Source organism: Rhinopithecus roxellana, chromosome 20 (genome assembly GCF_007565055.1).
Source record: "Rhinopithecus roxellana isolate Shanxi Qingling chromosome 20, ASM756505v1, whole genome shotgun sequence".
NCBI classification, from domain to species: domain Eukaryota; kingdom Metazoa; phylum Chordata; class Mammalia; order Primates; family Cercopithecidae; genus Rhinopithecus; species Rhinopithecus roxellana.
In genome coordinates, this window is record NC_044568.1 from 47,768,019 (window position 1) to 47,781,948 (window position 13,930).

The 13,930-nt window shown below is 45.0% G+C and overlaps 1 protein-coding gene across 1 annotated transcript in view; it reads left to right on the top strand.

Annotated features, from left to right (window-relative positions):
• Positions 1-13,930, top strand: part of VWA3A (von Willebrand factor A domain containing 3A) — an 80,401-nt gene that overhangs the window by 36,568 nt on the left and 29,903 nt on the right. Inside the window, 9 exon segments of the mRNA XM_010388596.2 lie at positions 3,584-3,709; positions 4,992-5,100; positions 5,343-5,408; positions 7,133-7,180; positions 7,182-7,259; positions 9,229-9,364; positions 9,777-9,880; positions 11,273-11,353; positions 11,821-11,915. Of these exon segments, the coding sequence (XP_010386898.2) occupies positions 3,584-3,709; positions 4,992-5,100; positions 5,343-5,408; positions 7,133-7,180; positions 7,182-7,259; positions 9,229-9,364; positions 9,777-9,880; positions 11,273-11,353; positions 11,821-11,915 (843 nt within the window).

The window sequence follows — 13,930 nt, forward strand, 5'->3', positions numbered from 1 at the left end:
AATGGCTACATAGTACTCTACTGCATGGATGTCCTTTAGTTGGGGGTTTCTAGCCTGGGGTTTTTTTGAGGGATAGGAGGGAGGTATGTAAGAATTTCTATTTATCCAGTGAGTAGAAATTTCTTTTCCATGAAAGGAATGTCGTCAGTCACCCACCATGTGTTGGTTGCCATACTAGGTACTTTGCATAGAGGATTGTATTTAGTATATATAGCAACCCCATGGAATAGGATTATTATCCTCATTTTGTAGATGAGGAAATGCAGACTCAGCTTAGGGAAGATGCCCAACGCGGCAGAGCCAGGATTGGATTCCAGATCCCAGGAAAACACACATGCTTTGGCCAGGGCCAGTTGCTCATGCCTATAATCCCAGCACTTTGGGAGGCCAAGGTGGGAGGATCGCTTGAGCTCAGGAGTTTGAGACCAGTCTGAGCAACCTAGTGAGACCCTATCTCTACAAAAAATTTAAAAATTAGCCCGGTGTGATGGCATGTGCCTATAGTCCCAACTACTTGGGAGGCTGAGGTGGGAGGTTTGATTGAGACTGGGAGGGAGGTCGAGGCTGCAGTGAGCTATGGTTGTGACACTGTACTCCAGCCTGGGTGACAGAGAGAGACCCTGTCTCCAAAAAAAATTAAAAAGTTAAAAAAAAAGCATGTGCTTAGATTTCTAAGAGGGAGGCCGCCTCGCCAACACTAGTTGTGAAGAAGAGCCCTTCGGGATAGAGAATTGCCCACTTCTGGCCCTCTGGCTTTGAATCCCAACCCCAACAGTCACTGTGTGTTCTTGACAAGTCCCTTAACTCTCTCATTTGCAAAACAAGGCCAATCCTACCCACTCTTCTTCACAGGACTGTTATGGAGATGAAATGAAAACAAAGTACCAGGCTAGTGCCAGGTACTCAATGAACGAGAGCATTTTGTACTCTGATTTCCACTTTAGGTGGAGCAGTGACCCCTGGGTTGTTACGGATGGCAGCCAAAAGTTCTGCATCTTCAGGAACTCTTAGAATTCTCTTGTCATATCCCTATGTCATATCTTTACCATATGTACTATTGTTTTGTTTTGTTTTATTTTATTTTATTTTATTTTATTTTATTTTATTTTATTTTTGAGATGGAGTGTTACTCTGTCACCCAGGCTGGAATGCAGTGGTATGATCTTGGCTCACCACAACATCCATTTCCTGGGTTCAAGCAACTATCCTGCCTCAGCCTCCCAAGTAGCTGAGATTACAGGTGTGCTCCACCATGCCCTGCTAATTTTTTTTTTTTTTTTTGATATTCATAACATTTATTACTGACATAGGAATAGTATCCAGACCATATAAAAGAGTCATACAAATCGATACAAGGACAAATAAATAATCAAATTATAACAAGCATTTCACAAAAAAGGAAATATAAATGTCCAAGAAACATATTTCTTTTTTTTTTTTTTTTATTTTTTTTTATTATACTTTAAGTTCTAGGGTACATATGCATAACGTGCAGGTTTGTTACATATGTATACTTATGCCATGTTGGTGTGCTGCACCCATCAACTCGTCAGCACCCATCAATTCATCATTTATATCTTGTATAACTCCCCAATGCAAGCCCTCCCTCCTCCCTTTTTTTTTTTTTTGTATTTTTAGTAGCGACGAGGTTTTACCATGTTGGCCAGGCTGGTCTCAGACTCTGACCTCAAGTGATCCGCCCTCCTTGGCCTCCCAAAGTGCTGGGATTACAGGCGTGAGCCACTGTGCCCGGCCCACCATGTGTACTATTGTTGATTTTTCTTTCCTTCAATTCTATTTATTTTTTATTGAAAGAAACTTGTTTTTTTCGTTTTTTTTCGTTTTGTTTTGAGACAAGGTCTTGCTCTGTCACGTCTGGAGTGCAGTAATCATAGTTTACTGCCGTCTTATCTCCTGAGCTCAAATGATCCTCCAGCCTCAGCCTCCCCAGTAGCTAGGACAACAAGGGTGTGCCCAACTAATTTTTTAAATTTTTCCTTCTTTGTAAGATGGGGTCTGGCTATGTTGATCAGACTAGTTTTGAACTCCTGGCCTCAAGTAGTCCTCCCTCCTCAGCCTCCCAGAGTGCTGGGATTGCAGGCATGAGTCACTGCTCCTGGCCTAAAGGAAACTTTCTATCAATACCATAACTGAGAAGTTCATGTCACTTGCATGATTATACTTCTATAATCATGTAATTATATTTCTATAATTAGAAAGCAACCATATATCTTTCTTTAATGGCTTTCAGAAAAAAAAAGAAAGAAAGCAGCCATATAAATAAAAATACAATGAGAGAAAAACAATGGTTTTAAATTCCAGCTTAAATCTGTTGGCTAGAGAAGGCGCTAGACCTGGGACTTGTTCTTGCTGTTCAAAAAGGAGACTTGACAGTTATGATCATGAAAGATGAACTTATTAGCACCACGCTGAGATTTTTTCTTTCAGATTTTTGATTTTTTGAAGTAGAAAGAACAGACCTCTTTCACTAGTGTTGTGCAAAGTTTTAGCCAAGAAAGAATCAAGTTAAGTTATTTTTCTTCTCACCAGTGGTGTGTACCCCAGCCCACGTGGGACATAAGCCACACAGCCATAATGCTTTCTCTTAGAGCCTTCTTAGGGTTGTGGAATTAACTCCATGCCTCCTGTCGAGGGCTGGCTCCCAAGAGAGTGGGTGTGGGGAGGAAGGAACTCAGCCCCAGACCCTCACATAGCACAATTTCTAAAAGCTCAGATCTTAGAGTCAGACCTGGTTTGAAATCTCAGTTTTAACAGTTGCTTACATTATCACCTTTGGCAAGTCCTAACTCAGTTTCCTCATCTACAAAATGGGAATAAAGGTACCACCTCAACAAGTTATCATTAGGTTTAAATGAGCTAATATTTGTCCTGGGCCTGGTACCTAATACTACAGGCCAGGTGTAGGGGCTCACACCTATAATCCCAGCTGTTTGAGAAGCTAGGGAGGGGGACCTCTTGAGGCCAAGAGTTCAAGACCAGCCTGGGCAACACAGTGAGACCCCCCCATCTCTACATTTTTTTTTTTTTTTTTTTGAGATAGAGTCTCACTCTGTTGCCCAGGCTGGAGTGCAGTGAGAGTGGCACAATCTCAGTTCACTGCAACCTTCTGCCTCTGGAGTTCAAGCAGTTCTCCTGCTCATCCTCTCAAGTAGCTGGGATTACAGGCATGTGCCACCACAGCTGGCTAATTTTTTTTGTATTTTTAGTAGAGATGGGATTCACCATGTTGGCCAGGCTGGTCTTGAATTCCTGACCTCAAGTGATCCACCCACCTTGGCCCCCAAAAGTGCTGAGATTACAGGCATGAGCCACTATGCCCAGCCCTCTACATAAAATATAAAAATTAGCCGGGCAGGATGCCACACACCTGCAGTCCCAGCTACTTGGGAGGCTGAGGCAGGAGGATCGCTTGGGCCCAGGAGTTTGAGGTTACAGTGAGTTATGATTGCACCACTGCACTTCAGCCTGGGTGACACAGCCAGACCTTATCTCTAAAAAGAAATTAAAATGAAATTAAATACAACAGTCTTACAATTAGGTTGCCGTTGTTGTCTCCCCCCAGCCTCCAGGAACTTAAGCTCTGGGTAAAGACACTGCAGCCTGATGGAGGCAGCAACCTGCTACAAGCTCTGAAGAAGATCTTCACTCTCAAGGGCCTGGATTCCCTGGTGGTCATCATGAGAAGCTGGTAGGTCTTCTTTCCTAAGCAGGTGACATACTACATGAAAGGGACTGAAGAACCAAACCACTGTTTGAGAAAAGACTGGCCGGTCACAGTGGCTCATGCCTGTAATCCCAGCACTTTGGGAGGCCGAGACAGGAGGACTGCTTGAAGCCAGGAGTTTGTGACCAGTCTGGGCAACACAATGAGAACCTATCTCTAAAAAAAAGATAAAAATTAGCTGGTCATGGTTGTGTGCACCTGTAGTCCCAGCTACTTGGGAGGCTGAGGCAGGAGGATTGCTTGAGCCCAGGAGTTTAAGGCTGCAGTAAGCTATGATTGTTCCACTGCACTGTAACCTGGGTAACAGAGTGAGACCCAGGGAAGGGAAGGGGAGGGGAGGAGAGAGGGAGGGAGGGAGGGGAAGGAAGGAAAGGGAAGGAAAGGGAGGAGGAGAGAGGGAGGGAGGGAGAGAGAGAAAGAAGGAAGGAAAGAAGGAAGGAAGGAAAGAAGAAAGAGAAAGAAAGGAAAGAGAAAAAGAGAAAGAAGAAAGAAAAAGAAGGAAAGAAAGAAAGAAAAGAAAGAAAGAAAAAAGAAAAGAAAGAGAAAAGATCATCAATCATGGCTCTTCACACATACATGAGGGAAGGATCGCAGTCACAGGCAGAAAGAGAGAGAAAAAGAGAAGAAAAGAAAGGAGAGAGAAAGACAAACAGAATGAAAGAAAGAAAAGAAAAAGGAAGGAAAGAAGAAAGACAAAGAAGAAGAAGAGAAAAGGAAGAAAGAAGGAAAGAAGAAGAAATGAAGAAAAGAAGAAGAAGAAGGAAAGAAAAGAAAGAAAAAGGAAAGGAAGGAAAGAAGGAAGACAGAGAAAATGAAAGAGAAAAAGGAAAGAGAAAGGAAGAGAGAGAGGAGAAGGAAGGAAAGAAGGAAGAGAGAGAGAGAAGAAGGAAGGAAAGAAGGAAGAGAGAGAGGGGAGAAGGAAGGAAAGAAGGAAGAGAGAGAGGGGAGAAGGAAGGAAAGAAGGAAGAGAGAGAAAGAAAAGAAAGAAGGAAAGAGAGAAAAGATCATCAACCATGACTCTTCACACACACACGAGGGAAGGACTGCAGTCACAGGCCACCCATCTGCAGAGGAGGCAGGGCAGCCAGGCCTGCAGTCCACCTAGCCCTGCATCCCGCATAGATGACCTGGGACACAGGTGGCCAGTTAAGAATCAGGGAGATGTTCCTTGGGAATTACCGTTTTGCTCTGAAATGTTCTCAAAGTGATCTGACCTGGGGTGTCCACTTTTCTCCCTTCTCCCCAGCCCAGATCAGCCTTCTGAAATCCTGTCCGACTACATCCAACAGTCCACCATGGGAAGAGACCTCATCATCCACTTCATCACCTACAGCTGCGATGATCAGCTGCCCCCTGTGAGTGCCCGAGATTTTCTGAGGTGTCCCTTGGCTTTGGCGGTAGTGAGTTGGGCTGGCCTTTGAGGCCTCATGCTTGGACAGGCCCCCGAGTGTGGACGAGAATGCACCTGTCCTTATGCCTGGTTCTCCCTTTGGTAAAATGGGACACTTTGGATAATTGGGAGGTTCAGTCAAGGAGAAGACTTACTGGAGTATTGGTGTTGCCCTAGTGAGGGCTGACCCTGGCCTCATCCCTGCAGGCTATCCTGAAGAACCTTGCAGAAGCTGTTAGGGGCTACTACCACTGCTACAGCCCAAAGATGGAGGTAAGCCCTTCTGCCAACATGTGGCCCCTCTTCTTCTCTCCTTGTCTGCCTCCAAGGTTGTACCCAGGAGGTCTGGGCGAGGACCACACTATACACTTGTTTCTCCTTTTCTCCCTGTCCCCACCTGTATTCAATGAGGTTACACAGGTAAAATCGGGTTAGAATGAATATGTGGGAAGAACGGGGACAACCTGAAGTCACAGGAGATGCTTTGGTCAGCCTGTATGATGCATTGATTGCATGCCTGGGAGCCCAGGGGCCTTTTAAAACCCTGCCTGCAGAATCCTCAATCACTCTCCAGTTGCCATTAATATAGGCCCCAGCCTAGCTCTGCTCCCCAGAAAGCACTGAGTCTGAATTGCCTTGATTTTCTCTCCTAGATCAACTCCTGCTACTGCAGGGGACCCACTGCAGAGCAAAATGAGCAATCCATTCTGTACTGATCCATCCATTACTGTCCTTGTCCCAGTTAATAACTAGACATCAGCCACCCTGTGTTCACAAGGGAGGCAATGATTAGCAAACATGTGTGTAGATCCATTTGGAAGATTAAGAATGCAATCATCTGGTCGCTCCCAGGCTGTGTCTTGCCTACCGTTAATAACCATGAGTAAATGAGTGTTTGCATCTCACAAGTGAATTCAAAGGTCACAAGGTCCCTGCTTGTCATAGCAGGGAGCCAAACTCAGGCAGCACCCTATCTTGATACCTCATCATCTGGACTCTGTCTGTAGGTGACTCAGACTACAGAGGTTAGAAAGGTAAAGTAGGCTGGGCGCGGTGGCTCAAGCCTGTAATCCCAGCACTTTGGGAGGCCGAGACGGGTGGATCACGAGGTCAGGAGATCGAGACCATCCTGGCTAATACGGTGAAACCCCGTCTCTACTAAAAAAATACAAAAAAAAAACTAGCCAGGCGAGGTGGCGGGTGCCTGTAGTCCCAGCTACTCCGGAGGCTGAGGCAGGAGAATGACGTGAACCCAGGAGGCGGAGCTTGCAGTGAGCTGAGATCTGGCCACTGCACTCCAGCCTGGGCGGCAGAGCGAGACTCCGTCTCAAAAAAAAAAAAGAAAGGTAAAGTAAATGACTGAAACTAACTGGTTTAAGAAATATTTTATCTTAAAACCTGTGGCTTGACCAGGCATGGTGGCTCATGTCTGTAATCCTAGTGCTTTGGAAGGCCGAGACAGGAGGATCATTTGAGGCCAGGAGTTTGAGACTAGCCTAGGCAATATAATGACAGCCCATCTCTACAAAAAATTTAAACATTCACCTGGCGTGGTAGCACATGGCTGTAGTCACAGCTACTCAGGAGGCTGACACAGGAGGATCGCTTGAGCCCAGGAGTTCGAGGCTGCAGTGACCAATGATTGCACCACTGCACTCCAGCCTGAGTGACAGAAAAAGACCCTTTCTCTTAAAATGATCATAAAATAAATAAATAATTATTATTATTATAGCCATCCTAGAGCATGTAAAGTGTTTCTTTATACTTTTACAATTAGAAAACTCTTCAATTGTTTTAAAATACAGCAGGTCAATTGCACAAATGGAGCACAGCATGTCTGCAGGCTCTTCCTGGCATATGGGTAGCAGTTTATAAGGCCTAGTGGAGAGAGTCTGCCCTCCTGCCTGGGCATTGGCCTGGCTGCTTGCCCCTTCCTGGGTTGGCCTCTGCAGGTAGCCAAGTGATTCTGGCTGGCTGATTGCTCTTGCCACCCTCAGCTCTACACCAGCCGGGATATGGATGAGCTCCTGGCAGAAATTCAGAATGGCCCAGAGCCTCCTCAGCCACGTGCAAGCCCTGAGGCACAGCAGCCCCTGTGAGGCGCTCACCTGCACCATGGAGGAGGTAGGTGGTATGAGTGTCAGTTCTGGGGCCTTCTCCCAGCAGCACTCAGCTGGCCTTGTTCCCCTTTCTCACCTGTTCATAGACGGCACAGCTGCCGGTGCCCGTCACTTCCTAAAATCGAAACAAGGCAAGGCCCACCCTTCATTGCACCCCAGAGCTCTGAGTTGGGTGGGCTGGCTGGGCCTACCATGGTGCCAGAAAGATCGTGGTGGATTTACTAACTGTAAAATTTATTTCAGAGAAAGATCAGCAGGCTCCTGCCACCCCCTCTGTCTTGTCACTGTCCCCTCCCTTACCCCCCATTTGGAGAATCATGAAAACCTCAACCACCCAGAATAGGCTGTCTTGAAGAGAGTCATTCTCACCTCAGCCATGGCTCACACCTGAAATCCCAGTGCTTTGGGAGGCCAAGGCCAGAGGATCACTTGAGTCCAGCCGTTCAAGACCAGCCTGTGCAACATGGCAAAACACCGTCTCTACAAAAAATTAAAAAATTAGCCAGGCACGATGGCACGTGCCTGTAGTCCCAGCTACTCAGGAGGCTGAGGTGGGAGGATGATTGAACCTGGGAGGTCGAGGCTGCAGTGAGCCCTAATGGTACCACTGCACTCCAGCCTGGGCAACGGAGCAAGACCCTGTCTCAAAAAAGAATTTTTAAAATATATAAATACAATAACAACAATTAGTATTAGAATTATAATAGTTCTTGGCCAGGTGTGATGGCTCACACCTGTAATCCCAGCACTTTGTGAGGCTGTGGGAGGTGGATCGCTCGAGGTCAGGAGTTCAAGACCAGCCTGGCCAACATGGTGAAACACTGTCTTTACTAAAAGTACAAAACATAGTGAGGCGTGGTCGCAGGCACCTGTAATCTCAGCTGTGTGGGAAGCTGACTCAGGAGAATCACTTGAACCCAGGAGGCAGAGGTTGCAGTGAGCCCAGATAGTGCCACTGCACTCCAGCTTGGATGACAGAACAAGACTCCATCTCAAAAAAAAAAAAAAAAAAGAATTATAGTAGTTCTCATTTATTAAATGCTCATTATAAGATAGGCACAATGTTCAGTTATTTAAATGCTTTATCTTAACAACAGTCTGAGTTAAGTATATTATTACTTTTTATAGATGAGGAAACCGAAGCTAAGAGGTTACATAACTTGCCTAAGATTGCAGAGATAGAAATAGATTGAGTTTGGATTGAACCCAGGTCTAAGGCCCAAAACCTTGCCAAGAGTTTCCAAAAATGAAGTGCATGTACTACTTGTAGTTTGCAAGATAATTTTAGGTGGTGCATGGATTAATATATTTTTTAAATGATATCTATTTCAAACTAGCTCATTATGGTCATCATATATCTTCTTTCTAAAACTGTGAAAGGGATTGAATTTTTAAACTTAAAGAAAGTTAATAACTAAAAAGCTTTAATGTTACATGTTGATTCTTAAAATATAATAATACAGTAGTACTCAGATATAGCAAAATTCATGAAGGCAGTGCTCAAATCTCTGAAGTTTGGGACTTGCTGTTTTATGTTTTACTTATACATTCACTATGTAATTTAACCTCTCAGAGCCTCGGTTCTTTACTTTGTAAATGTGGCCACAGGGTGGCCACGTGGGGGCTCACTGAGTGATTTGCTGCAGGAGTTTTTAGTTCTCCAAAGCATGGAGGGGCGACCTGTCATCTTGGAGTCCGTGGTGCTGATCTTCCCGGTAAGGTTAGGGAGGGAGCCAGGAGCATAGGCCACTGTGAGAGCAAACGAGTTGCTGGGTACTCCTCCGTCTTCCCCTGGAAATTCCAGAAATCAGAGAAGGGGAGAGGATGACGGAAGGGAAAGGCAAAACCGCCTTTAATCTACCATGGAGTGTTTAAGATGCTCCACTTGGCGTTGACTGGGTGGAGGGTGAAGACTGAGGACTTTTCAACTCTAAAATATGATTATGTAATGAGGGCTTTCTCATTGAATTTAGATTTCCACAGAGATTACAAATGGGCTACTCATAAGCCTCTTGCCTAAACCCCCAAAGCATGACGCTCCTCTCACCATTGAGTTTCCAAACTTGGACAAGACTTCTGCAGAGTGGCTTAAGGTCAATGGTCTGAAAGGTAAATCTCCAAAGAGGGCAGAACCCAGGAAGCAGGTGACTGACTAAAAGGCTTGAATCCGGCCAGGCACAGTGGCTCACATCTGCAATCCCAGCACTTTGGGAGGCCAAAAAGGAAGGATTAGTTGAGACCAGGGATTTGAGACCAACCTAGGGCAACATAGCAAGACCCCATCTCTATAAAAAATAAAATTATCTGGGTGTGGTGGCATACACCTATAGTCCCAGATACTCAGGTAGGCTGAGGCAGGAGGATACTTTGAGTCCAGGAGTTTGAGGATACAGTGAGTTACGATTGTGCCACTGCATTCCAGCCTGGGTGACAGAGCAAAACCCTGTCTCAAAAAAATAAAAGCTTGAACCCTTTGGAGCTTCCCAGGCAGTGCTTACAACCTCACAATTTATTTTTTCAGCCAAGAAATTAAGTCTGTATCAGGTCCTGGCACCCAACGCATTCTCTCCTGTGGAGGAATTTGTACCTATTCTCCAGAAAACAGTATCGTCAACTATCCATGAGGTAATTCAGATTCATCATTTTCTCCAGTCCTCCACAGGAGAGCTCCCTGGTGGCTTTTCCCACCTTCTTAAATGTTCTGGCAATAAGAATCACCAGGGATTCAGGCTTCCCACCCAGGACCCTAGAAAGCACATCAAATCCACTGTAGCTATTGGTTTTCAAAGATCTGAAAAATTGAACTTGGGAGATGGGGCAAGAGGGATAAATCAGGTACCACGGTCACCCCCTCCATGAAAGTTTTCTCCTCCCAACTCAGACAGGACAGACTTGCTCTCTTTATGTCCTCGCTGTACCTAATGCAGACTTCTGCTATTGCTCCCATAAAGGGTTAATGCATGAATTTTTACATATTTAAATCCCCATCAAGTATGAAGTATAAAGAGGGAATACTTTTCTCTAACTCTCTATCCTCCATGTTTAGTATGAGTAGGAAATCAATGAATGTTTACTGGATGGCTGAGAAGGTAGTTGGAAGGAAGTTTGGCCAGAAGAAGGAAAAGAATGATGAATGAATGGAAACGTGGATGGATGGATGGATGGATAAATAGATGAGTGGGTGGGTGGATGGATGGATGGATGGATGGATGCATGGATGGGTGAATGGATGGGTGAATGGATGGATGCATGGATGGGGGAATGGATGGGTGAATGGATGGAAATCTGAACAGGTGGAAGGGTAAAATGGAAAATGGAAGGGTGGATGGCAAAATGGAATAAAGGACAAATGAAAGAATGAAAGTAGAAATTAAAGTAAGGATGGAAGAATGTAGGAGTGAAAGGATGGAGAAATGGAAGGAAGGAATAATAGGTGAATAGAAAGATAGCAGAAAGATGGAAGACTGAAAGGAAGAGAGAGGAGTAAGGGACATGTAGGTCTAGCAATGCGTGGATGAATGACTAGATGGATGGAGTGATAGAGAGATGGATATGTTGCTTGGTGGAGGATGATAAAACAAGATGAACAAATTGGATTTTCAAAGCATCTGTGAAGGCCTGTCTAGGTTTCCAAACCTAAGAAGCTATGGCCAGTATATTTTAAGGTCTCCAACTGTGCTCTCTTTTACTAAAACCCTCCAACCATATCTTCATGACTCTGATGTTCAGAAAAGCCTCTCAGGAAGACAGCCTGAGAGGCTTGCTGTCAGGCATGGTCCATTCAGGGGATCACTCTCTCTAAGGCTCTCTACTTCCAGTTCCAGACAAGGCAATGACCTGGTGGTGGTGGTATTGTGGGGTGTGTGTGGTGGAGTTCTGGGAGGGAGTTCAATCCAACCTCAAATGTGTTCAGAGCCCACTTCCCTCTCCTGCACCTGATTTGGAGAACCAGTGCCCAAATTAAACTACATGTACTTCTGTTCACCTGCTCACCCTCCTGCCCGTGCCTGAGAACAGAAGGCAATGATACAATTTGAATGGCACGATGGGACAGTGAAGAACATTCATGTGGACCCACCCTTCCTCTATGAGTACCAGGTCAGTGATGGGTTCAGTCAGTCAGAAAATGGGGTGCAGGAGGCGGAGATGGGAGGAAGGTTCCCTGGGCTATGGAGTCACCAAGCCATTGACTAAACTCCTTCTTGTAAAGAGGGACTGTGTGCTCCACCTACAGGCCCCCTGGAGCTTTGGCCACCTCCTCCCCAAGCAGGGACCTCAATGCCTCAAAAAAAAAAAGAAAAAAGAAAAAAAGAAAAAAAGCCTCTAATCCTCTGGGGAAAGATCTGCTTCCTCCCCCATTTGATGCAATGAAATACCGTGTGACTCTTCCCTTCCTGGTCTTGTGGCAAATTTGTCCATGATTTAGTGGAATGATTATACTGCCTGGATTCCCAGGGACTTGACACACCATTCCCTGAAGCCCACCTGGGTATACCTACTTCCCCTCAGGCCCCTTGGTTGCTCAGCCTTTGAGCAGCCGCTCACTGTGGCCCACACCTCTGCAGAAACAGCTCAACAGAGCTATGCGGATGTACGAGAGGCGGATCGAGTGGCTCTCCCTGGCCAGCAGAAGAATTTGGGGCACTGTGTGTGAAAAAAGGTACCTTTCCTAAGCAGGATTCTTATCCTTCGTGGGTCTGGTGTGTGACATGACATTTATCTGACTCATGCATTACCTGTTGGTATCATCAGAAGCCATCACTTAGATTAGGGATTGGGAATCTCTCAGCAGAACCCCCAGGGGAGGAAAAAGTCACCACCACCATCATTGATGTCAATAATGTCATCGTTGTGTCACTGAGCATTTTTGCAATCCCAGCGCTTTGGGAGGCCAAAGTAGGAGGATCGCTTGAGTTCAAAAGTTTGAGACTAGACTGGGCAACATAGTGAGACCCTGTCTCTACAAAAAAGTAAAATAATTAGCTGGGCATGGTGTTGTACACCTGTAGTCCCAGCTACTTGGGAGGCTGAGGCAGGGGCAGGAGGGCCGCTTGAGCCCAGGGGTTCAAGGCTGCAGCGGGCTATGATTGTGCCACCGTGCTCCAGCCTGGGCAACAGAGCGAGTGCCTGTGTCTACAAAAAAAAAAAAAAAAAAAAATCACACCTCCTCCCTGGCCAGAGCAAATGGGTCATGGATGAATGGATCCTCCCACCCAGCCAGAGGTGTGATGTTCTGATTGGCCAGGGTCAAATGCCCATCCCTGAAGCTTGCAGTGGACTCAGTTTCACTCAACTCAAATTGACTGATAGAGGCAGAGGTGTTTCCCAAAGGAAAATCGGGATGGTGTTTCCAGATAAGGTAATGGATGCTGAGTTGGGAGAAACAATAGTTATCTATTATGGCCATTATTATGATTCCATATCTTGTTTGATGAATTAACATTTATAAATTATTATATTTTATAATATACATCTATTATTATTATTATTATTATTATTATTATTATTATTAGAGACAGGGTCTTGTTATGTTGCCCAGGCTGGTCTCAAACTCTTGGCCTCAAGTGATTCTTCTGCCCCAGCCTCCCAACATGTTGGGATTGCAGGCATGAGCCACCACACCTGGCCACTATACATCTATTATGTAATTTTGTTCTTGAAGCAACCCTATGATGAGTCTTACAAGTGGTTTATAGTTAAACTACTTAAACAAAGATCAGAGAGGTTTTGTGACTTGCCTAAGGCCACACAGCTGGTATGAGGTGGAACTTGAACCAAGGTCTTCTGACTGTAAATCCCATGGATTTTCTTTTGCTATCCATAGCTGTCTCAAAATGAGAATGGGGCAGGAGGTAGGAATATAAGTTTGAAGTTGTAAAATGAGAGAAAGAACGAATGAGGCTAGAGATCTTAAAACAGAAAGAGAGCAAACAAAAAGATAAAAATATTTTCGAAGAGGCCCAGATATACCTAATTCCTCATGTTACTTGCTCAGCTGGTTTTTGTTTTCTCTACAAAGACCCCAACCTATGGTGGGTGTAGTGACTCATTCCTGTATTTCCAGCACTTTGAGAGGCCAAGGCAGGAGGATCACTTGAGGCCAGGAGTTCAAAAACAGCCTGAGCAACATGGGCAGACCTGCTCTCCACAAAAAAAAAAAAAAATTAGCTAGGAATGGTGATGTGTGCCTGTGGTCCCAGCAACTTGGGAAGCTGAGGCAGGAGTATCTCTTGAGCCCAGGAGGTTGAGGCTTCAGTGAGCCATGATCACACCACTGCACTCCAGCCTGGGCAACAGAGAGAGACCATCTAAAAATATATGTATGTATGTATGTATGTATGTATGTATGTATGTATGTATGTTCATATTCTGACCTATAAAAATATTGAATGCTAATTCTTTAAAATAAATCTATGAAAATCATTATATGAAGCCCCTACCCCTTAAACCACCTCCACCATGAGGCTTTATTCTATTACAGCATCTCTTGGGAGAGAAGGGGGGGTTCCATGACCCCATTAATCTACCATTGTAAGCCCACCTCTCTTGGCCTCAAACCACAGAGAAGATTTTGGCCAGCTATGAATTTGGCATGCAAAATTCCCCTGGAAAAAACTTTAAATAGTAAAATGGAACAAAATAAACATTATCTTAGAGATTCGGTTCTCCTCTTAA